Source organism: Notolabrus celidotus, chromosome 1 (assembly GCF_009762535.1).
Source record: "Notolabrus celidotus isolate fNotCel1 chromosome 1, fNotCel1.pri, whole genome shotgun sequence".
Lineage (NCBI taxonomy): Eukaryota > Metazoa > Chordata > Actinopteri > Labriformes > Labridae > Notolabrus > Notolabrus celidotus.
In genome coordinates this window covers 25,218,858-25,246,278 of record NC_048272.1, presented here as the reverse complement: position 1 = coordinate 25,246,278, position 27,421 = coordinate 25,218,858, and the positions used below count along the sequence as shown (strand labels likewise).

Genomic DNA, 27,421 nt, shown 5'->3' with positions numbered 1-27,421 from the left:
TGAGAGTTCTTAGACAATCAGAGCACAGCCACAGCACAGTAGGGTGGGACTAGGTGGTACACTGGGGAGCTCCACATATACAGGGGTAAGTGAACATTGGAGAAAAGTATGTATTTGTATAAAAGTATGTATTTCTGGACACAGAAATAAATAAATAGTAGTACAGCTGTGCATGTAAGAGGGTATAGTAGTGTTTGTGAGAGAGAGTATGATTGTGCATGTAAGAGGGTTTAGTAGTGTGTGCGTGAGAGTATGATTGTGCATGTAAGAGTGTATAGTAGTGTTTGTGAGAGAGTATGATTGTGCATGTAAGAGTGTATAGTAGTGTGTGCGTGAGAGTATGATTGTGCATGTAAGAGTGTATAGTAGTGTGCGCGTGAGAGTATGATTGTGCATGTAAGAGTGTATAGTAGTGTGTGCGTGAGAGTTTGATTGTGCATGTAAGAGTGTATAGTAGTGTGTGCGTGAGAGTATGATTGTGCATGTAAGAGTGTATAGTAGTGTGCGCGTGAGAGTATGATTGTGCATGTAAGAGTGTATAGTAGTGTGTGCGTGAGAGTTTGATTGTGCATGTAAGAGTGTATAGTAGTGTGTGCGTGAGAGTATGATTGTGCATGTAAGAGTGTATAGTAGTGTGCGCGTGAGAGTATGATTGTGCATGTAAGAGTGTATAGTAGTGTGTGCGTGAGAGTATGATTGTGCATGTAAGAGTGTATAGTAGTGTGTGCGTGAGAGTATGATTGTGCATGTAAGAGGGTATAGTGGTTGTGAGAGAGTATGATTGTGCATGTAAGAGGGTATAGTAGTGTTTGTGAGAGAGTATGGTTGTGCATGTAAGAGGGTATTGTAGTGTGTGCGTGAGAGTATGATTGTGCATGTAAGAGTGTATAGTAGTGTGCGCGTGAGAGTATGATTGTGCATGTAAGAGTGTATAGTAGTGTGTGCGTGAGAGTATGATTGTGCATGTAAGAGTGTATAGTAGTGTGTGCGTGAGAGTATGATTGTGCATGTAAGAGGGTATAGTAGTGTTTGTGAGAGAGTATGGTTGTGCATGTAAGAGGGTATTGTAGTGTGATAGTGTGTGCGTGAGAGTATGATTGTGCATGTAAGAGGGTATTGTAGTGTGTCTGTGAGAGTATGATAGAGTGTGTACTACAAAGTATTAAATACTGCCTAAACAGCCTCTCATAGATATTGCATTGCATCACATTGCATCACTTTGCAATGGATGATCCCTACACTGCAACCATCAAATATAAATTTCTGTTATTTCATGCAAACCAACTTCACTGCTACCATCTGTGTGCAAGAGCACAGCAGGGGACAAATGAGATTAAGGAGTGTTTTCTATCTTTACAAATTTGCACTTCATAAACAGAAAAAAGGGCAGCTACAGGTGCTAACTATGGTCAAGGCACAACATTTCAATCACAGATAAAGATATCATTTGTGTGCCATTAGCTCCATCTTGCAAAACAAGCTAACAAGCCTTATTTAGTGAGATAGCCAAAAGAACATCAAGAAACATGATCTGACGTTACACCCCCAGCACCTTAGCAGTCTCCCTCCAGACAGCAACAACTTGATTTAATAAGGATGTCATGCGAGAGTTTGCAGACTTTCTTGCAGATGTAATGTTGGACTATGATCATGTTTTAATTTGTGGCAATTTGAAATACATGTATGCTGTGAAACCAAGCCCATGGTAAAATATTTCTTGGATCGGATTAGCTCTTTTAATCTTATCCAGTCGGTGTCAGGTCCCACTCACGAAAAGGGGCATACTTTGGACCTTGTCCTGTCTTCTGGCTTATGTCTGCATATCAATGAAATCTGTGACACATGTATTTTAAACCATCTATTGTGCCCTGTTCATTGGCTATGTCCTGTCCTCCTGCACACTACAGCCGAGTAATTAACCGCCATGCTATGTCACAGTCCTCAGCTGTTTTCAAAGACTGTGTTTTATAATATGGACGGTTATGATGCTCTCTGTACTGATGAGATTGTGAATCTTTAACAACCTGCACAAGCACTTTGGACTCTGCTGCTCCACTGAGGAAGAGACGCACTAAGGCATCTTCCGAGCCATGGCTTAATGACTCCACTCGTGCCCTCAGACGGGCAAGCTGAGAGGAAGTGGAAAAAGGACAGGCTCCAAGTGTCATATAGAATCCTTAAGCATTGTCTTTGTGAATACCAGAAAGCTGGCAAAACTGCAAAAAGTGATTTTATTTCCAACATGGTCTCAAACAACTGTCATAGACCCCAGGTTCTTTTTAGTGTTTTTATTATTTTGTAAACCCATGTGATTCAGCTCCTGTCATTCCTTCAGTGGTCCTATGCAACAACTTCCTTATATTCTTTGTTGAAAAAAATGCTGTCTTAAGATCTTCCCTAGACACTCCAACTGACTCAGTTCCCTCTATCCCTGTTATGTACTAAGCTGTCTTGGACTGGTTTGAGCCCATATCACTCTCCTCCTTATCTGAGGTGGTTCACCATCTGCGGCCCACATGCTCCCCCTCAGACAGCATCCCCTCTTGTCTTCTTAAGGAAGTATTTGACACCATAGGACCAAGTATTCTGTCTCTGATGAATACTTGTCTTGACTCGGGCTGAGTCCCAGCTGCCTTTAAACATGCTGTTGTGCAGCCCCTGATAAAAAACAAAAGTCTTGATCCCTCTGCTCTTACCAACTTCAGGCCCATTTCTAAACTCCCCTTTTTATCTAAAGTCCTGGAGAAAGTGTTTTTTTTTCCCAGCTGCAGACTTATTAGCAGATCATGACATCTATGAAAAGTTTCAGTCTGGTTTTAAAGCACGTCACAGCACCGAAACTGCACATTAAAGAGTTTTTAATGATCTGATTTTAACTGTTGACTTGGGTGACTCTGTTATTTTGGTACTTTTGGACCTATCAGCGGCCTTTGATACTGTCGACCACACGATTCTCCTGTCACGCCTTGAGAGTTGTGGAATAAAGGGTATAGCACTCAGTTGGTTCCAATCCTACCTGACAGATAGAAGCTTCTCTGTCCATTTGGGAGATTTTTTTCTCTGAGACAGCCCCTCTTATTTGTGGTGTTCCTCAGGGGTCTGTTATGGGCCCTATCCTGTTCTCTTTGTATATGCTGCCCCTGGGATCTATTTTCCAGAAATATGGCGTCTCATTTCATTGTTTTGCTTATGATGTGCAAATTTATATGCGGTTGAGCTTAAAAAAGAACGGATCCCTGCAGTCCTTGTTCAACTGTTTGAACGACGTCAAGTTATGGCTAAGCCTAAACTTTCAGCACCTAAATGAGAAAAAGACTGAAGTCATTGTGTTTGGACAGCCACAACAGTTCGATGGGAGCACTCTTGGCCCTCTCGCAGCAAATATTCACTCCTCAGTAAAGAGCCTTGGTGTTTATTTCGACAGTGTCTTTAAATTTGAAAAACAAATCTTTTCTGTTGTTAAGTCTAGCTTCTTCCAGCTGAGACTTATAGCTAAGGTAAAAGCCTATCGCCCTCCCAAAGAGTTAGAGAGAGTGGTACATGCCTTTATTACTTCTAGGTATGATTATTGGAATTCCTTGTATGTGGGCTTAGACGTGTCGTCTATTCAGCGCCTGCAGCTTGCTCAAAGTTCTGCTGCTCGCCTCCTGAGGAAAAAGAGGGAGCACATCACACCTGTGCTACGTGCTCTCCACTGGCTCCCAGCCTGCCACAGGATTTATTTTAAAATTGTGCTTTTAACATACAAGGCCCTAAATGGATTGGCACCATCCTACTTGGCCTATATCATTTATGTTCACAATCCAGCTCGAGCACTGAGGTCAACAAACCAGCTGCTCCTGGATGTGCCTAAAACTCTGCTTAAAACCCGGGGCAACCGAGCCTTCGCAGCAGCGGCCCACAGGCTCTGGAATGGCTTGCTACTCCAACTACGATCGGCCCCCACTACTGAATGTTTTAAATCTTTGTTGAATACCCATCTCTTCTCTTTGGCCTTCTCCTTGTGAGGAGGACATGAATATCCCGAGATGCTGTGTTGTTTATTGTTGTCTTCATGCACTTTTTACTTTTTACCTTGTAAAGCACTTTGGCAAACACTGGTTGCTTTTAAATGTGCTATATAAATAAAGTTGACTTGACTTGACTTGATTTAGGTTTTTAGAGTGAAATGAAGAGGTAGCATAAAGGTAACTTCTCATCTGAACCTCATAAATTAAGCACTCATCAACAAGCAACAAGAGTGAAAATAAAACAGGGCATTGGGATCAAAACACTGCAAATCTTTGCAATACATTGCGTTGTATTGCTCAGGGCTACATCCATAGTTGGAAGTTGTGATACTTCTATATGAAACAATGTTGTCTTGCTGAAGTGCCACGCTATCCATCAGTACTGATCACAATCAAACACTAGACACACCAACAGCCATGCCTTTGATTGAAACTAAGGGTTGCAAAAGGACACAACATAAAGACTGCATTTGCTGAGGATTAAACCACCAACCTTAGATTTAGAAATGACCCTCTCTACCACTGAGCCACGGTCGGAAGACACAAACTGAACAATCTTAATAACAACGCATAACACAGTCCATCCAGAGACCATGCAGCCCCGAGTAGAGAATAAAGCTAAGCAACGATCCGGCAACAAAGTAATTACAATCAATGGCATTCTTCTGATGTCAGGTGTTTTACACAATGTTTTAATCAATCTGGATTGATCCTATCGTTGTGTCTGGAGATTTCAAAAATCCATTAATTTATGCTGCTGTAAGCTATAGCTGTGTCTTAAGTCAGGTGTGGTATCCTCTGGAGCCCTTATGGCACACCATATCCCAAGATTCGTTATGTGCTAATTCAAATGAGATGGCTTGCTCTAAATCTGCGAGTACACACACTATTGAGTTACTAAGTTATTGGTTTCATATCAATCAAGTAGCAACTGAGCAGGGCCGGTTCCAGGTTCCAGTTTGCATGCTGGCGGTGGTGGTCTTGGGGGCAGGAGGGTTTGGCAGTGGTGGTGTTGGGGGCAGGAGGGTTTGGCGGTGGTGGTGTTGGGGGCAGGAGGGGTTGCTTCAAACATATACTTATACACCTGAACACATCACAGAAAAAAACAAACCTAACTTCAACACATAATAGAGGGCAGCACTATGGGTATGTAGCGAGGACAGCGCCTGTGAGTTTTTCAAAATACCAGGAAAAACTTTTATCAAAATGAAGGATTAAAACCCCTTTCTTTGAGGGGACCAGAGACCAGGTCATCCCAAAAACAGACCTATCTTAACCCCTGTTTACACTCCGAACCATAAATGATGACACAGGAAGAGTTGTCTTCCTGTCCAGATCCCCTTCTCCCGGTGCTTAACTTTTTCCAGATGTGTGCAATTAAATGCTTTCTTCATCAGAAAAGGACTTATGGACATCGCCAAGAGAAAGGACGATAAAAATGTAATACAATGAATATTTAACAAATGTTGGTTTGCTGTGTTATGTGTTTTAAACTGCTCTTAACAAAGATGCACCCAGACACATACTCAAGAGAAACTCACATCAACAGACCCTTATCTGTCCATCTAAATCAAGTCGTAAATACCTTTCTTTCCAGATCACACTCTAAGGGACAAGTTTTAGCCATTTCCAAAATGTATATTAACACATGGTTTAATTATTCTGAAGCTAAGATAAAAACTTCCCTTTTGATACTTTGATAAGAATATTGAAATTCACAGAGTTCTACGATGTATAATGACAAAGTTATGAAACATGTTTTAATTGGGTTTTCTTCCATGTGGTCAACAACGCCATCTAGAGAAGAAGATAAGATAAGATATTACTTTATTGATCCCCCGGGGGGGAAATTCAGCAAATGCGGTAGATGTGTATTGTATTTTCCCTGTGTAAAAAGTTCTGTTAATTATGTTTAACTTCTCACCAGTTATGAAATCTGATAAAGATAATCATTAATGAGAACTCATCTTTGACGTTTAAGGTACGATGTATTTTCCCTGTGTCATAGATTACTTTGAATTGTTTGATTATGAAGAATTGTGCTTATTTTCACTTATCTTTTAATCCATGGCTTGCTTTAATTGAAGAATTTGCATTGGTGATAGCCGTAGTGATATGTTTATATTAACACGATATTTCGAGAGAAGTTTGCGCGGTAACTATAATACAAATCCTTTATTCAGAGGCTGTTTTAAAAAGTTGAAATCCAAGGAGGAGGCAACGCTCTGTAAAGGCCTATAAAAACAGACCCTCTTACTTCTCTTCCTCTTGCTCTTCTCTTACTCCTTGCTCTTCCCTCTGGACACTGATGCTCTCGCGTCTCCCTCTTTTTGGGCTGTGCCTCGGCCAGGCCTCCCTTCATTTTATACGAGGAAAATTATATGAAATATTAATTTCATTGACATTATTTTTTTAATTAAAATTGATTTTTGAAATATTAATTTTATATTTAAATACCTGAATTACCCATACAAACCGCTACAGGTACGTTGCCTAGCGCCTCAGAGTCAACCTGGTGGGGCATGGGTGTGATTGGTGTCTGAGCTAAAAAGTTTGCTGCCTCCTCCCAGTGCCAAAGATCCCACTAAGGTAGACATGTGAATTTTTGCCTTTCTAACTTCTAAAAGTACTCCATATTTAACCTTTATGAGGTTTACTTCTGTTACTTCTGCATATATAGAATATTGAGGAAGGCTACTACTGCAGACACAGAACCTCTGTGTGTTTTATATAACTGTAGTAGACCGGCACAGTGACAACTTAAAAAGTAGATCTTGGTTCGAAAAGGTTTGGCACCCCAGGTCTAGATATTCCTTCAGTATTGATAGGAACACATTAAGAGATGTGTTTGTGTTTATGTGTTTATATGTATGTGTGTTTGTGTTTATGTGTTTATATGTGTGTGTGTGTGTGTGTGTGTGTGTGTGTGTGTGTGTGTGTGTGTAATACTGATTCCTGCACCCTTTCAGCTGTTTGCAGCTCCTCCTTGCCTTGACCTTTTGTATTGATTTTAAAAATTATTTTACAAGTTTTTAAAGCACTGCATGGCCTTGTACCAGACCACATCTTAGAGATGTTTTGGCCTCTCAGATCCTCCAGCTCCTCACTTTTAGCTGCTCCTCAGAGCAAAACAAAAACATTTGGTGACCCTGCTTTCAGCCACTACGCTCCTAAACTATGGAACAGCCTGCCGGAGGATCTGAGAGGAGCTGACAGAGATTGAGACTTTTAAACGTAAACTAAAAACATATTTATTCAGTCTGGCTTTTACGGAGGGTTTAACAAAAAAATATATATTATCATATATTTTTTATGTTACTTACTTTTTACTGTAATATTGATTTAAATGCTGCCTTATTATTTTAGTAATTTTAACTGTCATCTTATTCTATTTTTATTTATCTATTCATTAATTATTTAATTTTATTTATCTACTCAGTTTTTATTGATATGTTTAGCCTTTGTTTTATTTTTAACTCTTATCCTTACCCTTTTAAAAACTATTTTAACTATTTGTAGTCTTAATTTTGATGCTTTAACTTATTTTGATAACACATATTTTATTGTTGGTGTGCATTAGTCTCCATTTTATTATATTTTTATTTTTACTCTTATTAGTACTATTTTTATTATTATCATTATTATTATTTTCCCCTAATATGTTTTGCCATTGTTTTACTTAACTCTGTAAAGTACTTTGAATTGCTTTATGTATGAATGGTGCTATATAAACTAAGCTTGATTGATTGATTGATTGATTGATTGACCTGCCGGCTCACTTTTCATCACCAGACCAACTGGACCATCCGCCACCTTCTTTCTCTGCCCTCATCCACAAAGCTTTATAAAACACCTTAAACTGATTATTGAATCGTGATCAGCCTTTGTTTCCACTCCAAACTTTAAAGGTAACCAAGGTAAGTTGTCCCAATTTCATCTAAAACCTGTTAAAAAAAACTCATTAAAGAGCCATTTACTTTCATTTGCTACAATGAGAAAAGGAAGTGTAGTTTCTATTGAAACAACACTGCCTCAACAGCATAGTGGAGGAAAGTGTCAGCTGACAAACTATTATGATTTTGTTCTTCCTGTTTTCGATTTATTTTTATGCGGTGGAGTTTCATATCACAGAGGAATAATTCTGCACAAACAAAACCTGTTAATACAACACATTACTGATGCTATCTCACAGGATTTATCCACAATAAAAACGTAAAATAGAGTAGTGATGGGAATTCCGGCTCTTTTTAGAGAGCCGGTTCTTTTGGCTCGGCTCACTACAAAGAGCCGGCTCTTTCGGCTCCCAAGTGGCTCCTCAGATTTTTTCTTGTTTGAATGACTGTATTACCTAAAATAATGTCAAATTATATGTAAAGATTTACTAATGTAAAAAACATACATTATATGAAATGTGCATCATTTAAAAGGCTTTATTTATATTCTCAACATGGAGCAGAGTTCTACAGAAATTAAATTATAAAGTACAAAAACAAGACCCATCACAATTAGACAAAAAGGTCCAATCTCTGATTGTATGTATATTATTTATAAACTTTTAAACACCTTCATTAACAGCAGGTTACCTTGACTGTCTTTATTCTTCACTTATTGCTCTGATGGATAAACAGCTCTAATGTCCATGACCTGGATGACTGAGAACCTGCACAGATACTTCTAATGTGCCTTTGCAGGTTTTTTGTGGAGCCTGATTGATGACACTTTCACCTTGCAGTCTTCCCTCTGCCGTTGAACAGTCTATGCCTTTTAAATGTGTCTAAAGTTTTCTGTGTTTTCTGCAGTCACTCACTTTCTCACCTTTCCAGTGCGTTCTCTCTGTCGCGCACATTCTCCCTCTCGTCTCCCTCCTGTTGGTGTGCTCACTGTCCTGTCTGTGTCTCTGACCCCTCCCCTCCCCGTTCTGCTCAATGTAGACACGTGATTGGTCAAGACGCCACCATGTCTTGACCAATCACGTGAGGCTTTCACAGAAAAAGACGAGGAAAAAAACCAAAAACGGCTCCCTGTCAGGAGCCGGCTCTCATCGTTCACCTCAAAGAGCCGGCTCTTAGAGCCGGATCGTTCGCGACCGACACATCACTAAAATAGAGGCTTTTACCTTTCTGTCTGTAATAGCTGATCCTATGATGCACCGATATTATCTGACCTTAGTGATTTATTGCAGTGTTAACTCACATCATCATCCAAACTCAACACTAAATTTAAAAAGCAGCCAAGTATCAAACTGCGGCCCGCAATTACAAATGTCTGTCACAGCTGGAAATAGCTGACAAAATGATGATGGATTTCACAGTCGACATTTCACAACAGTTTTATGAGCATTCAGTATTGTTTTTATGCAATAATTAAATCTATTTGAATAATCTGCTCACTCCCAATGTTGGCAAACATCTATCATCAGATGATATGTATAACTGACTGCAATATTAACATTGGATCCAGTGCAGGCCTTTTGTCATATCTAGTTTCTGTTAAGTGTAATTTCATGGATGAATTGAATACTTTTCCCACTGGTAACAATAATGGATTTTTTTAGGGCATCTCTAAATAACAAAAAAATATTTATGTTCTTTTTAAATTTATATAATACCATAAAAGACTACATAGGTGAGACTTCTTGTTACAACACTTGGAAATGCTGTTATAAAAACAATAACATGAAATAAAATAAGTATTATTTTTATCCCTTAAGAGGTGTATCTGAGAATATCTAAAGGGAGTATTTATGATTGCCAGGAGTTGTGTGGGGGTTAAAATGCATCAAGTGTATGATTACTGCAGAGATTGATCACTTTATGTCTACAATGAACATTCACAGAAGATTATAAAGTACACTGCGGTCCAAACCTGCACAAATGTTTTAGATAAAATCAGCTAAAGTCAATCATTAGTAGTATGTGCATGCTGAGACACTAAAGCTCATCATGTACAAGGAGCTCCAAGAGCTGCATCACTCATATGGGTTTAATGGGAACCCTGTCCTTTATTGCACATGGAGGAATAGCACACAAAGAGAATAGCAATGTGTGTGTAATTATAGGAAGACAGAGCAGGTTTAATAAGACATGAATATATTTTAATCAAACACAGCAGCTCTGATACCAGGTGGAGATGTTGGCTGTAAGTCAAAATGTGAGATTTCAAAGAGGAGATGTGTTCTACAGCTGTTCACGCCTGGCACCGATCACACTCTGAAGTAGATTATTGTGCTAATGAAATGTTCAAAAATAATCCCATCACATACAGTTCTTGCCTGAAGGGCAGCTGGGGGCGACAATTGTACTGACTTTGCACTGATATTAGCCCAGAGGCAGTCACTGTTATGGATGACCTCTCCTCCTGCATGCTCTACCCAGGCACACTTTTTAACATAATCTTTATTACAAAGTATTGGCACAGGATCTCATAGTATGGAATGTGCTCTGGTTTCAGTTTGTCGTCCAAGTATAATGTCCACTGTTATATCAGTGAGCTATGGCAGTGTGATTGAAAACTGTCTGTGTGGAGAGCCAAAGGAGCAAAGCACAATCTACAGTAATGCAATCCTGGCACCATTGACTCTTCTAATGATAAGTCAAGTCTGGATATTAATCTGCAACTCTAACTCCACTTTTACTTCTCCAGTTGCTAGTCACATACAGACACAGAAGCCTTTGATAGAGGTCATTTTTAAACTACTTACTATATGGAAACTTTGCACTAAACCTAACAAAGTTAAAGTCTTGAAAATGTCAAAACTTGAACGTTATCTAGAAATTGTCATGACTTTATGTTTCAAAGCAGCCAGATAGGTTGAATTAACTATACTTTATAAATCCATCCATGTGGTGGAGTATAAACACACTGACTAAATCTTGACTTTTATGCACCTCTAAATGAGACAGTGTTAGATCAACATTTCAATGAAATTGAAGTCCAGTAATAAATTACACATTTGGCCTTCACGATTTCAAGTGAGTTCTATCTCCTATATCCATCCTGCAATCATTAGAGGCAAGTCGCAAACACAAATACCTCTGGTCAGCTTGCCAAAAGTCTGTCCTTGACACTTTCCTTTCTGCAAATGTAACATACCTCTAACTTGTTTTGGAGAAGGTAAGGCTGTGTACACATTGATACATCAAGAGAAACCTTTATAAACCATTCAAGGACACCAGCTCACTACACATCATACTGCTTATTACCTAGCTGACAGCTAAGAACAAGAACAAGTTTACCCAAAGTATTGATTTAAAGATGATTTGTTATTGGTTTCAAATAATATATTTATATAGTTGAAAAAATACTCCCCCAGGTTCCACAGTTTGAAGAGTGCCAATGGTAGCAATATATTCTTATTCAACTTGCGGGTGGAACTAACATTCAACTTTTTCATGTACAGTAAAATCAAATATTGTCATTTTTCGGTTGTCATTTTGATATGTTGGATGTATACAATGAATGCAGCACCTGATTAAGGAGTTCTGCTCAGTCACTTTATAACTCTGTTGACATTTTCTCTTGTCCAACCAGGCAAATATGACGTGTACTGGACTTCTTTCCATGGATTGATTAAACATGTGAGATCAAGTTGTCCCTGGCATTAGTTTGCTGTCAAGAATGTATCACCATTGTTATGGGGTGTTGACCAACAGAATCAAGTATCTAACTCTGCTGGGTAATAACATAAAGCAAATACTAGAGATGTTCAGAAACAACTAATTTGCTCGTCGCTTAACGGGGAATTTAAATTCTGAAGAGCTGACAATTCGAAATGTAGGGAAAAACTCAGGAAAAAGTCAAAAATTACCACAATGCAGCACAGCTCACTACGGGTTCACTATAATAGCGATGATGTCAATGGATTTGCAAAACGACAAACGTGGCTGTTATACGTGGCATTCTGTAAATCAAATGCTACCTTTATGGTGATTTCTCATCCAAAAGTAGCTTATTAACCCTAGAACACTATCGCCGGGGGATTTTCACCAGAGCAAACACATTTACATGATTTTCATTATGTCGTGTTTGTCTGAGTGTCATGGGTCCCTGGGTAGCTTCAGCATTGTCTTTGATGTCTTTGAAGGCGTGGGTGTTTCACTATTCCAAAACCCGGTTTTTCCTACAGGCACGTGTTCGGGTGATTTTCACCCGGCAATAGTGATAGAGGGTAAAGTAGGTTTCGGGTGAATTTCACCCGGTGATAGTGTTAGTGTATAAAATCTACTTCCCCTGCCACAAATCCTGCTGTCCCTGCCACTCCTGATGCTATCCCTGCCACTCCTGATGCTGTCCCTGCCACTCCTGATGCTGTCCCTGCCACGCCTGATGCTGTCCCTGCCACGCCTGATGCTGTCCCTGCCACGCCTGATGCTGTCCTTGCCACGCCTGCCGCACCTGATGCTGTCCCTGCCACACCTGATGCTGTCCCTGCCACATCTGATGCTGGCCCTGCCATACCTGATGCTGTCCCTGCCACTCCTGAAGCTGTCCCTGCCACACCTGATGCTGGCCCTGCCACGCATCTGCCACACCTGATGTTTGCCCTGTCACGCCTCATGGTGTCCCTCCCATGGCTCATGCTGTCCCTCCCATGGCTCATGCTGTCCCTGCCACACCTCATACTGTCCCAGCCACACCTCATGTCGGTCATAGGGGGAGAAGACGCTGCCCTGAGGATGATGGCATGGCCTTTTACCCACTCAAAAAATGCCATATTTTGTTTCTCTCTCCTGTAACTGTTTTTGTGTCAAGGAGACTGTGCCTTCACGGGGGAAGTTTAAAATGTCCAAGGAATGGGTGGACCGAACACCAAGTTTCCAGAATCATCTTTCTTTTTTTTTTTAGCAATTTTATTTCTCAAATTCAAAATTTTTCAGTAATTTTGGAGCATTTTTATAGGGTCCCCCCATGACACTTTTGTTTCATTTTTTTTAGACATGGCACAGTTTAAAATTAAAGAACACTACTCTAATTTGTCATGTATTGTCATATTTTGATGTATTTTGATGACAAGTACTTTTTATTGGGAATAGTATATCGGGTAAAAAACACCCAGCATTAGTGACGGTGTTACTAATTTTAGCGATAGTGTTCTCGGGTTAAAAACACCAATCTTGAACAAAACAATGTTTTGTTTTGTATTTACAGCATTTTCTGAATGAATAAATTACCTAAATCTGATTTCATTGTTCTCTTTGTATTGTCTGGTAAATTTTCAATATTTACTATCGGGGACAGGTGGAAATGTTAGCAGCAGCAGGCTGTTGGTGGTAAACAGAATAAGGCAGGCTTAAAAAAAATATAAGGCTGACAAGACATCTACAGCAGGATATCTTATCATGGATTTAGGTTACACAAATTGTCAGAAAACTTCAGTCACAAGGTAACACACCTTAAGACAAAAAGGAGCAGCTGTGCAGACCGGAGGCTGATTGAGAGGGCAAGCAGGTGTTACTCAGAGAAGGAAAATCAATGAGGTGCCCAGTGGGCAGGTGTACCACTGGTCCATTTGGACAAAGAGAGGCCAGGGAAAGAGAGACAAAGACACATCCGACAATTGACACTAATATACACACAAATGCATATGACGCACGTATACTCAAGGACAACAACTTCAACACACAGTAAAACCTTCAAAGTTATTTTATAAAAACACAAAGTATGTGTAGTTTTCTGCAGCTTTCTTCATTCAGCGAATGATTGGCCTATCTCTTTTTCTTTTATAACACTTGAGAGTGAGGGCTTGGAAAGAGAGTGATAGTGAAGGTAATGGTAATGGTATTAGTCAATAGAGCAGTCTGCTTAATGTAGGGTATACAGTACAAGATGATCAAGCTGATTCGGGCCCAGTGCCCAGCTTCAGTCAAAACTGAGCGAAATCCTGTTTTTTAATGGTTCTGAAGATGATCATTTTCCTGTGGTGTGTGGTATGTCCCCTGATCTGTTCTGAAAAACATCACTGCAGCACCAATTTCAACATGTTCAATATTTATGATCTGATATTCTGTGTGTGTGAGGAGGGAAACCTCAAGGACAGCCAAGCACAGTCTCTGTGGATTGTCACCAATTCCTTCTGCCTGTCATCCCACATGTACGTTTACTCTGATTTCTTGTTCAACAATGAGAGATTTGCAAGCTCTCCAGTTTTGAGAATAGGGACTCTGGTTGTTCGTGAGTGGATTCTGTTTTGCTTTGCGCTGTTTTGGTTCTCCACTCACTATAGGAAGAAAACTGCTGAATCTGTCATTATTTGTCGTCAAATGTAGGGCCTCTGACGTTTTCAACATCTATTAAGATTTTAAAAATCTTTCAGCATGAGCCAGCCTCAAAGGGTTTTATGTTTTGCTGGTGTCTGAAAAAGTCCAGAAATTATTGAGGTCTTATTAATTGCTGTAAAATCTACAGCCATAAGTGGGGTATGTAAGAGCCCTACATGGGCTAAGTAAGAAGTGGTCACTATTTCTTTGTACACTGAATTTTATTTAATTATACCATCTGCTGCTGCTCAGGCACTCTTACCTCTTAGTGTACTAATAATACTTACAATGTATAGTGCCAACTCTAGGCTCCAACCTCTGTGCCTCATTGTACAATTGTGAGGGATAGGCCTTATGAATATAAATAGTCCTAATTAATGGTGAGTAGATTGCATATTTGAACATAAGCGTTACAAAACATAAATCCGCCTTGCTATGATGCCTGCAATTATTATTTTTTTTGCCTTTAGAAAGTGAAGTGGCTGTCCTCCAACATTGTTAGAGGTCATGGAGCTCCCTGTCATGACATGAGTCATCTCACACAATATTGAATGTGTTTTATCTCTCTGGTCATTTGATGTCAAACACACTGATCCCTTTAGGATTCTGAGGTGATAACAATGTGTAGTTTAAAACAATAAAGTAGTTCAAACAAAACTCAGTAGGCCTATATGAGAGCCTAGAAGACATACAATCAATTCATTCTCTATAGAGGGGCACAATCCACCCTTTTTAGCTCTCACAAAACCAGTAATATCATCGTACTCGTTAACTTTGAAATATCTGGGCCACTGTTTACACGGTGAAAATGAAGGATTGTGGGGCTCCTCGTTTATCCACTCACAAGCTCGCAGCACTAGTGGGGTCATCCCTCATGTGAGTTTTCTTTTCTGCCCCTTCCTGTCATTCATGATCTCTAAGCTGCGAGGGGCTTCATTTGTTTCAGTAGGCCATAAATCATTGCTGCGGCATGAAAATAAATAAGAAACAATCCGTATTTCCTGAGCGATTAACAGAGTACACATAGGCAAACACTGAATGATCCAGTGAAAAGGGTTTTGTTTGACAGTGAAGTGTTGTGACTAAATGTTTAACCTTTTCATGTCCCCTTTTATCCTTTAACTAGTTTCGAGGTTAGGAAAATTAAATACTTTTTCTCTTGTATCTGTGCCTTGATCCACTGAGGAATTATGTGGTATCAGCACTCCCATGAGACATTGTTATTCAGAAAGGAATGATATGAGGGATGACAGCGGTAAACCCACCTTGAAATTCAAAGTCAACCTCTCACAAAGACTAACGGCGCTAACACACACACACACACACACACACACACACACACACCTATACACAAACACACACACAAATACACACACACGCACCTATTTTTGTAGTACGGCTTCCCTTGCTAATGGATGCTAACGTACCTTCTACTGAAGTCGGCTCATTGTTCCAATTCAACTAAAGGAATCAAAAATTGCAAACCAGAGTTGGATAATTCACTTTGATTATATAATGGGTGCTCTGCCAAATAAGGCAATCTGGTAAAAGTGGAAAGCTTTTTTTCAGTTTGAATTGAAATGAAAGGAAATTCCAGGAAGGACTGGAAAACAGAAATAGAAACTTCAAGGTAAAAAGGACGGAAATAGGGAAAAATCTCAGCCGAGAATGTAGGTCAGTAACTTTACCTGGCCCAGAGCAAAAGGAGGCAATCACAGCCAGTATACAGACGTAGCTGAGGTAGGGCATCCATGACATACTGTTCTGAGATAAGAGAAGAGGAGAGGTGATATTGAAATATCAATATGTTTGTGGAAAATACAAGGCACAACATGTTGCTGAGGGGAAACATCACATCAATCTTGTATACTAGGGAACGCAATAAAATGCATTTTAGATTCGTTTTTTATTTACCAGTCAACATCATCAGATTAATACACTTCACACATTTGCTAAGTAACATTTTTTTTGTCTGTTGGTATGGATACGTATGATGTACAAAATGAGGTTCAATAATTCCAAAGTCATAATGTGGGAGTAGCGAAATATAATAACTTCATTCTCTACAGAAGTAATCCCAAAAGCAATATGTTCTTAGTGTAATTAGACAGCAGCACAATATGCATTCTGACAGCTATTGTCTTACAATTATGCCTGGAACAAGATCAGTGAAGAGGAGGAAGAGTAGCTCACCTGGAAATTGAGGAACACTGTGAGTAGGCTGAAGAAAAAAGCCATGGCAGAGAATCCAAAGATGAGGAGCGGCTTCCTCCCAATTCGTTCTATCACTAAGCCCTGGGGAGAGACAACAGCACAGTATTGCAATCTTGTCAAGTGGTTTCTGTACAACCAATGTTAAATTATATACCTATTTTTTATCTATGTCACTGGTATGACTCGGAATACCTGTACCTTCCTTTAGATGGTCAGAGAAGTACCTTGGCACTGACAACAACAACAACAATAAGATGGACTGAGCCCCCATGAATGGATTGTCTTGAATTTTGGTAGAGACTGATGCTGCCGAGAGGGGGAATTGAATTGGCTTGTGTATTGGTAATAACTTAACTTTTTGTCATTTCTCATTTTTATAAGAATTTAATCTTAAACATGTATCACATACTAAACATATTTAGCTAACAGGCCACTGCCAAATGGATCAATCATCCTATCGGGCATTGAGTTGACCTAAAAGCACAACAATCCCTAAAGTGCAGCCTCACGGGACTGTTGGCATGTCTGTAGACTATGGGGCTGTGCTCAGGCCAGATTAGAGTTTGAATATAAAAACAAGGATAACCCTAACCCTTACTTCCAGTCATATACCTACAGGCCTGAACTTGGGGATTGGCAGCTACTGAATAAGGAGCTTTGATACCAGGGCTTGCAGAGAGTAACAGTAACAGATGTTGCATGACTAGCAAAGAGCGTCAGATAAACCATAATTCTCAACAAAACTGTTACAGTTTGTGATTTTTACCAGCTATGATTATCTTAAATATGAGAAGACATAAAATACAACCTTGAAACCGATGACATAGAAATTACTGATTGCTGACATGTAGCTTGCTTTGAGTATTGTGCTTTCAGATAATAGCGCCTGTTTTTCTGCTCTTCTTTCATTCCTTGATAATAAGTATTACAATGTAAGCTACTGTTTTATGGAACAGGACAAAAGTTGTTTTTCCAAAGGCTAATAATTGATGCTGTGTGATATGTTGACTGGCATGCTCATCAAATTCGCACATTGTGATATCATAAAGCAAGTTGCTGTTTTGGACTGTCCAGTTTGTGAATGTTGGACATCCTTTGTTAGACACTTTTTCTTGTGAGTATATTTCTACTGTTTGGCTTGCAGTTGTTTAGAACCACAATAAAACAAATTTTCAAGTAATGTTTTGTTTCTTTGTCGTAACTCCTATAAAATTAGATATCGTGTTTTGGCATCTTTATTACTCCCCAGACAAATAAATCTGTTAGTCTGACTGGACTGCCTGAAACACACTTGAGTGTCAACTAAAACCTGATGCTGCACATCCACCTTGACATCATAGCTCTTAGCATTGCTTTACTGCAGGACTAGTTTTGGTCTGAACACCCACTTAGTCTTCCTCAAACAGCTCACATTGTTAAGGCTTGGCTCATGAAGGCATATGATTGATATTTTGTGATCTGTTATAGCTTTAGTGCATTGTCTTAGCCTTATAAATCATACTGTGTGCGTAATATGGTGAAAGCATTCATCATGACAGTCCGTAACAAAATAATCAAACTAATCTAAAAACAAAGGAAAGAGGTGGTCACTATTATTAGCTACATTTTTCAAATCCCAATTCAGTTCTGCTGCGATTGTCGGGAAAGTAAGCCCTGTGCAAATGTTACATTTATAGTGGCACAGAGATACATATATAATCATAAACAATACTGTGAGTGTCTCATCAATAATTCTACAGGCCATTCTGACTCTCCACCCAGGTGCCATTGGTGCTACAATGCAGACGCAAGATTCATTCAGAGCAAACCTTCAAGCCCCGACTGAGCCAAAAGCAGAGTGGCCACCGCAGCTGTAGACCTTTTTTTCCATTCCAGTCTCAGAGTGTTAAAGTATTCATGCTGCTGCCCTCACATCTTGTAACCAGTGGGATTTGAAGCGGTTGTGGAAAAAAAAAGGTCACTGGTATATGAACAGTGTGTATCTTTGCACCGAGGGACTCCAGAGGAAAAGGTTGTAGAAGAAAACATGTTTTTTCAATGTATAAGTGGTATGGAGGAGATACTTGTGGCAAGGAAAATCATCCAAGGTAGATTCCTCCACTCTCCTGGAGTTTAAAGAGGCTTTTGTTTTCTTATTCTGAACAGTTTCCCAATTGGCCACAGATTATACCCCAGAATGGATCTGCTTCACATTTGGTTCTTTTCCAGAAGCATTGGGATTCTGTCTTTGTGTGGGGGGCTATGTGTGTGTCTTTGTGTACGTGTGCATAGCTCGGCAATTCCCTGCGGGTCAATCAAGGCATAGTATGACACTGCCCGCGTTGCAGCCACACAAACCAACAAATATACACACACATGCATACGCACACTAGCACACACACTAACCAACAGCAGAGAGCCGCTCATTAAGATCTCTGAAGGTGTAAGAGGCTGCATGTTTATGAGCCTGGAGAAGTATGTGGGTGTGTTTGTGTGTTTGTGAGAAAGAGATTGACAAGGAGAGAGAAAGCCTGCAACAAAGAGCCAGGACAAAAGTGTCATTACCAGTAAAAGATCAGACCTGAGGGATAGAAAAAAAGATGTGTTTATGTGTGAGCCTTTCAATCAGGTGTTCACCTGAGTGCTCAAGTGTTTTGACTCATTACACGGGCTGCTCTGGAAAAAATCAAGAGACCACTCTAAATTTTCTTCAAATAAGTATCTCTTCATGCAGGAAGAAATTCATAATGATAAATAGACAACAACATAAATGCATTACTAGAGTAGTCAGATATAAAATAGTCACTGTGCAAATGTTTCACTTTTGCCATCATATCTGTGCTATTGAAATTAAAACATCATTAGGATGTAGTTGAATGCTAACGTTAACTGTGTTCTGTTGTTGGCTAATGCTTGTCAAATATGTATTTTTGTACTCAATAACAGTCCGATGACTTTCCAGAGTTTCACTAGCCTTTGTCGTCGTGGCTGCTTATGAATAAGGGAGTTATGAAATGACCACTTTTTGTCAGATTATCAAACTTTGCATGACATACAACATGAAACACAGTAGACATAATCAAAATATTTAACCTTTCTACAAAAGTGTGACATCACAAGAAGATGGTCCCTGTAAGATATGGTTCATTGTAATTGAAAATTAGAAACTGGTTACTTGTCTTCTGTATTGCACTACAAAGAAGAAGCAGCGTGGTCTGTTTGATTTAATCACACATCATGGATATAACACATTTAACTTTTGCACATGCAGAAAATGCCAACAATACATCGTGCCTTGCCAGTGTTTCACAAACAATCCAAACTTGATACCACAAAAGAGTAAAACCACCTTCTTTCCTATTTTGTCCAAAAAGTAAAGATGACACTTGAATACATGATCACTCTGGCACAGTAATAAACACAACCCAATATTCCACTCCTGGCAGACTGTATAGAGGTCAGGCGGGTCGCCTCAGCCCTCAGGTTGGCAGGACTGAAAAGTCTCGACATTATTCATCACATCAAGAAATAGATAAGCCATTAAAGACAACTGGACACTGCTCAAGGCAGCACTGGTCCTTCACATTCACCACAATCTGAGCACCATCCCTTTATATAAAAAGAACATCCTTAGGAGAGAGGTTTCAAATAAGGAAAACTGTCGCATAAACACACACAGCTAATTGCTTTTATTGTTTCAAACTGGAAACTATAAAAGCACAAATTGCCTTGGCTTAACAACAAAATCAAGAATAATTACATTTGCTCTCTTTCAGACTGTGCCATGTATTGTATGAAGACTGTAACTGTGTTGTTACATTATTCCTGCTTGTGTCTACAGTAACAGGAATAGCTAAAGATGCCAGAGCTTGATTTCCCCTTACAATCAATTATTCACAGCTAATATTTATTGTAAAGCATAGAAAACCAACCAAAGGCTAAATTTGCCAAGGTTAAAAAATCCATAACAATTTTAACAAACAGTTGTAAATGTCGGATTTGTTCATATTAGTATTGTTCTATTTTTCTTTACTTCCATCTTTCCATCCATGTCCAACATTTGGATGGAAATTATCACAGTTTATATAAAACTACATAAAACTGCCAAGCAAAAGTATTAAAACTAGAGAGATTTTAATGCCTCACAGCCAAAAGGTCAGTGTTTTAATGCCTTAAAAATGTATTTGTTTAGACCAAAAGGCTACAGTACATGACAACAGTGTGGGATGGTAGTGATTTAATGAAGGTTGGTATTCATTTCTCAGTTATTGTGGGTTAGCTGACCTGACAAGTGTGCCACAGTGAAAGGGCGACGGCACAGTAGGGCACCAGTAAAGGGGTCAGAAACTCAGTGGATGCATTTTGTATAAAGTAATCATACATCATGACCTGGTTTGTGCACCGTTTTAATGCTTTCACAATGGTTTCATAATATCCGTGTTAAGATAAAAACATACAGTGAGAGAAACTAAAGGGACTGCAAATCACAAGAGTTAAATAAAGCAGAATGACAGGCAGAATAAAAGAGTGTTTCTTGATGATTAATGCTGCAATAAAAGGTGCAATGAGATGCAAAAAAAAAGGTGACCGAGATTTTACAAAGCCAACATGGACAGATGTGACAAGACAAGCAACATGAATTGTCAACTTGTACACTTACACTGAGGATATAATCTTGGTTATCCACAGTAATTTGACATAACTTCATTAACACACTGGGAGCTTGAAAGGGCCCAGGAGAAGAAAAAAACAAGATAAAATATTGAAGTAGTGGTGATTTCTGAAAAACAGATATCCCCCCAACACCAGGGGCATTTCCTGACTGTTCTGACTTGGTTTCGGCCAACTGGGGCTCTGACCTGTGGGGGTGGCATGAAGTAATTGTTCACACACAACTTAATGGCATTGATTTACCCTCTTGATCTCCACATATCAAATCTACTTTGATTAACTCCATTTAACGATTATACAGATGTTATATTTCTTTGTTAACATGCTAACATAACATTAATTGCTAAACAGCATAAAATTCTGATAACAGTCAGAGGAGTGCAGATTTGGCTTGACAGTCGAGGCACATGCCCTTTATGAAGAGGCTTTAGTCTTTGCAGTGGCCACGACTATTTTGCTTCATGTCTCCCACTGTTCTCTACTGCCCACACCCTGTCTCTCTTCGGCCGTCCTATCCAATACATGTAGAAATGCCTAATAAAATGACTTACAAATAATTGTGCTCAGTGTGTGTTCCTCTTCAGTGTCCAGCCAAGCTCAAATAAGGATGAATAAGGAATAAGAATAAGGATGAACTTTCATGTGGGGTATCTGCAGCATTTTCACAAAGATACAGCCATAGGAGTAGGAAATATTTCACTCAGTATGCAACTGTAAGCTTCTGTGAACTTTGTTAGTGGGTTTTACTGGGATTCTGGGTTGGACAATGTCTGCCTAATGGACCTATAAAGATGTCCGGAATGAAACATTGTGATGAAAGATTATATTGTTGTAATGTTGCTGGTGGTTCCACTTTGGTTTCTTTTTGCTGAAACATTATACACAGAGAAATAAAGGAATGATGGCAGTGTAAGGATGTACATTTTATAGGCTGGGTCTCAGAATGCCCACAAACCACAAAACTAACTGTAATGGCAGCTCAGAAGTGCAATAGAAACAGAGGGGAGTGCAACTCCATTTGGTTCACAGCTCAGCACAGTTTCTTTTAGAATTGATTTTAAAGTGATTTTACTTGTTTTTAAAGCTCTTAACAGCCTTGCTCCTCCATACATCGCTGATCTCCTGTCATTTTATGTTCCAACCCGATCACTGAGGTCCTCAAATGCTTCCCTTTTAAATGTTCCTTGTGTGTCTCACACAGGCGCTGGCCAGAGAGCTTTCTGTTTTTGCGCCCCTAAGCTTTGGAACTCTCTCCTCTGGACATTAAGGCGGCGAGCTCTCTGGGTGTTTTTAAAAGTAAACTTAAGACATACCTTTTTAATCTAGCTTTTCATTTGGAGTAATTTATTTTTTAAGCCCTGGACTGCATTATTATTTTTATTATTATTTTAATCAGTGCTTTAACATATATTTATCTTTAAAGTATTTATTTATCTATGTATTTCTTTTATTCAACTGATCTTTTACTGTATTGATTTGATTTGATGTTTTGGTATTTTATTTATAATCATGCCTTATATAATTTTATCATTGCTGTTGTTTTCTGTCTCTCTGTTATTCTGTGAAGCACTTTGGGCTGCATGTTTTTAGGTATGAAAGGTGCTATATAAATAAAGTTGAGCTGAGTTGAGCTCTGACATTTTCAGCTCCAGTGTAAAAACTATCAGGTACACCTATTATCACATTGATCTTTAAAGGGCATTCGGTAATGCCAAAGATTTGATCCCACAGCTTAATTTATAGGGTTAATGGTGTGTCAGGCCTACATATTCTTATTTCAACACTGTACATACCTGGGGACAAGATTGGAGGTAGTTTTATATTAGCCATATTTTATTGGCCTTCCTTTATTTTCTTCAGATTCTACTTTCATTGTTCTGCCCCAGGGCAACCACTTGGGACACATTTTAAAATAACAGGTCTGATTCGTTTTTTTCTTCTTTATATGCTCATCATCTGTTGTGGCATCCATCCATCCATCTCTCCAACCATCCATCCATCCATCCATCCATCCATCCATCCATCAATTATCCATCTATCTACCCATTCAGTTTCCATCCATCTATCCATCCATCCATCCATCCACTCAGTGCCCATTCAGTATCCATCCATCCATCCATCCATCCATCCATCCATCCATCCATCCATCCATCCATCCATCCATCCATCCATCCATCTATCAATTATCCATCTATCCACCCATTCAGTTTCCATCCATCTATCCATCCATCCATCCATCCATCCACTCAGTGCCATCCATCCATCCATCCATCCATCCATCCATCCATCCATCCATCCATCCATCCATCCACTCAGTGCCCATTCAGTATCCATCCATCCATCCATCCATCCATCCATCCATCCATCCATCCATCCATCCATCCATCCATCCATCCATCCATCATTCATTCATTCATTCATTCATCCATCCAGCCAGCCAGCCAGCCAGCCAGCCATCCATCCATCCATCCAGCCAGCCATTTTATTAAATGGACATTACCAGGAAAGATGGTGCCTTCTGGGTGCACCTTGAGCCTGAAAACCCTAAAACATATTAACACTAAACTACAACATGCTAAAGGGCAAGTTATCTTTCCTTACAGTTCCTTAGTGTGTTCACAAACAATGGGCATACTTTTTTAATGACCTGCCTGCCCAAACTTATGGCTCTTTTGTGAGTAATTTTTTCTCCTTCCTCATCTGGAATATTAAAATGATATTCTTGATATATTACAAATTATTGTCTCTGTGTGTTGGCAGGTCTGTGTGGTGTGATGGCATTACTAATGTCATTAAAGCTACAGCTAAATTTGAATAAGTGCTCCCTGTGGTGCATTCAATTTGTCATATCAGAGAGCAAATATTATCTTTGTCATGTCTGCCATCTAAATTAAATAAGCTACATTTAATGCCAAGTGTAGACTTTGATTTAAATATCATAAATATTTGAAGCTCCTGAAACCACAAATCAAATTAATCTCTGTCAGTGGATGTCAAATGTCCCTGACTGTTAACATGAAGCTCATACATATGGTGTCTGCTCAATGGCATAACATATACAAACCGAGTCTCTGATATCCTCAAGGTTCCTATTATAAAGAGAGAATTCAGTAGCAGAGATACTGTTCAATGCAACGATCATGTGTATGATGGTTTTACCTTTAAAATATTTCAGTCAGACAACTCACGTTTACTTAAGATAAAGTTTATTGCAGCATACAGTATTGTGTTTGGCGTATGGGCTCCGAACCTCATTACTCCTGATAGATTATTTAAATGCAGACATTTAGGAGCAATGAGATAGGACTAACCCCTCTTGAAGCCCGCAGGTGGATGCCGGGGAGGAGGTGGGTACAAAGTTTTCACACAGCACTGAGCAGGACAGCAAGAGCACTTGCAAAGCAGAGGCAGAGACAGGGAGACTTGCAGCTTAAATAGACCGCCAATGAGAGGATGTTGAGATCAGCTGATAGGGAGGGCGATGACATGTCAGTATGAATGAGCGCAGCTCGAGTTGTCTGCCTGAACTAGCTTGCAGGCGGCACTCCATTTCAGTCAGACAACTCACGTTTACTTAAGATAAAGTTTATTGCAGCATACAGTATTGTGTTTGCCGTATGGGCTCCGAACCTCATTACTCCTGATAGATTATTTAAATGCAGATATTTAAGAGCAATGAGATAGGACTAACCCCCTAAAACTGCAAGTGGAGCCTGACGCCGAAGTGGCAAGGATCTAAAATGTGTAGACCTGGGTATGCCTCACCCTCAGGCCATTTCCATAGTGCACCGTGGCCCTATGAGGAACATACTACCTAGTGACTATTATGTGTAGACCTGGGTATGCCTCACCTACAGGCCGTTTCCATAGAGCACCTTGGCCCTATTAGAAACATACTACCTAGTGACTATTATGTTTAGACCTGGGTATGCCTCACCTTCAGGCCATTCTTAAAAGCACTGAGGCCCTATTAGAATATGCTAACTAGGTTACTGCAAGAGCCTTAATGAATAGTATTCGAACCCAGCAACCACCTGATATGCAACAACATATTCCGGCAAAGCAATTTCGAGATTTCTTAGATTCAAAGGCTGCTAGAACTCATTAGCTTTTGCGCTGCCAGAATCTCTTTCTTATGAAGTCTGACATATCCTTGGTACATGGATGATGACCATCGCCCAAGATATTTCAAGGTCGATGCAGGAAGAAGAAGAGCTGCAGTTGAGCGGCGCCAATTCTGAGGGAGTGAGGTGAATAGCGATCCTGAGGCAGACCACATGTACGGCAAGATCGCGCAGCTTGGAGAAGAACCAGGATTTTGGCATTGGCTTGCAACCCTCGAGGACATACAATGGAGCTGCTCAGATCTGATTCCTAATTGAATCAGGGATCACCGCAGTAGGAGGCAGAAACAGAGAGGCAGTAGACAGAGCTGGAACTGCATTTCCCAGGGTCCTTGGGATGTGACCTCATGCGGCAGAGGAGCAGGTACCGGAGCAACACGGAAGTGGATGGCACTGGCATGTTGTGATCCGTGGTTGTGATTGTCGACGTGGGACATCGCGTTGCTTTCCAGGGAATCTGTCCTGGCATTCATGGCAGAGCAGATTTCATCTCATGAAGAGCGGATACCAGGAGGATGGTGGATGGCGATGCGGGAGCTACTGCGTGTGCGCCGGCGAGCAACTCCATGGCTAGAGGGAGCCGCACAGCTGCAGCCCGGGTTTCAGGAACAAAACCCCTTCTTCAGTCCAGAACGAGACTCGATCTCCGAATCGGAGACGGCAAACATGGCGACGCACACAAAGAAAAATAAGACGCCAATCGCAATCTAAAGATATTACAAAGTTTTCACACAGCACTGAGCAGGACAGCAGGAGCACTTGCAAAGCAGAGGCAGAGACGGGGAGACATGCAGCTTAAATAGACCGCCAATGAGAGGATGTTGAGATCAGCTGATAGGGAGGGCAATGACATGTCAGTATGAATGAGCGCAGCTCGAGTTGTCTGCCTGAACTAGCTTGCAGACGTTGCTCCATAAAAATGAGGTATCATCAAAAAGAAACAAGAGACAGTGTACTTCTAGGCTGAAGCATCGATTTACAATACCAGATAAATATTAAACTGTAAGCACCCTGAATATCTGAGTTGTTTTAAGTTTGCTTTTCTGACTTTTTTGAAAACAACCTTTATGTCTTTGTTATCAGCAATATACGGGTGGTGCTGACTTAAGGTATTTAGGTGGTTGGATACATGTGGCTGATAAGCAGGTGCTCTGGAGAGATAACCAATGTCTAAAGGCTAAATGCAAGTGATTGAAGTTAGTCACATGCCATCACACCTCAGTGGGTCTTCTTAAAGCAGCAAAACAGCGATGAGCTGAAGTCATGTGTTCATAAGTAGGCTGTGACTGTATCTTTTTGATGCACTGTTTCGCTTCAATTTTTGTCGCTGCATGAGATTCTTGACACACACCATTAACATGTGGGTGTGATGAATCTTGTGACAGAAGCAGATTTCATGGTTAACTCTGGAAAAAAAAAACATTCTATCAACGTTTTCAAATAGTCAGTCAAAAAACTTAAACTTTTGAACTGTTTTCTTGTAGCTATAGATGTTTTTAAACATCAAAAGCAGAATGCTCACTGGGTATTTCATTGTGTCTTTCTTGCAAAAAAAAATTCAATTCACAAAAATCAGCACTGATGGCCATGTGTAATTTGAGTGAAACTTTTAACATTGTTGACATTATTGTTATTATCATAGTCAATAATTACAATGTTAACTGAATGCAGGGACAAAGCTGCATTAAACTGTATATGGATAGAGAAACGTCTGTTGAGTTTGTGGTTCACAATAAGAGTTTCAGTAGAAATAGCTTTCCCCGTCCTCCCACTGCTCAACTCTAAAACAGAAACATTTGGCATCATTAATATTTAAAAAATTATGTTAAACCAGCTCGGATCAATGAAACTCAAAGGTCAGAAGATAATGTAATGGAGGGAAGTTGATTGCAGCGAGGAAACCCACAGAGATTCATCACTTCCTTGGCTTATTGGAACTGTAATTCAAGCTTTAGTTCAATGTATTGGTTTTACAAACCACAACTGGTTGACTTTGTCTGCTCACATGACCTGTATCAGCTGGTTCAAGTTAAGAAAAAAGCTCTGACAAAGGCGCTGTATACAACATACTAACTGTTATTAACCAAATATTTAGCTGTTGAGGTTCATGTCAACAGCAAGTGTATTACCAACAGGGGATGACAGTTAGCTAAGCAAACAGCATTTA

The 27,421-nt window shown here is 39.8% G+C and overlaps 1 protein-coding gene across 2 annotated transcripts in view; it reads right to left on the bottom strand.

Annotated features, from left to right (window-relative positions):
* slc2a9l2 (solute carrier family 2 member 9, like 2) overlaps nucleotides 1–27,421 on the bottom strand; it is a 160,823-nt gene that overhangs the window by 62,906 nt on the left and 70,496 nt on the right. For both annotated transcript variants that reach the window (XM_034702126.1, XM_034702047.1), the window contains 2 exons: nucleotides 16,460–16,561; nucleotides 15,955–16,030 (listed from right to left, as the gene is read on the bottom strand). In XM_034702126.1, coding sequence (XP_034558017.1) covers nucleotides 15,955–16,030; nucleotides 16,460–16,561 — 178 coding nt within the window. The remainder of the gene's footprint in view (nucleotides 1–15,954; nucleotides 16,031–16,459; nucleotides 16,562–27,421) is intronic.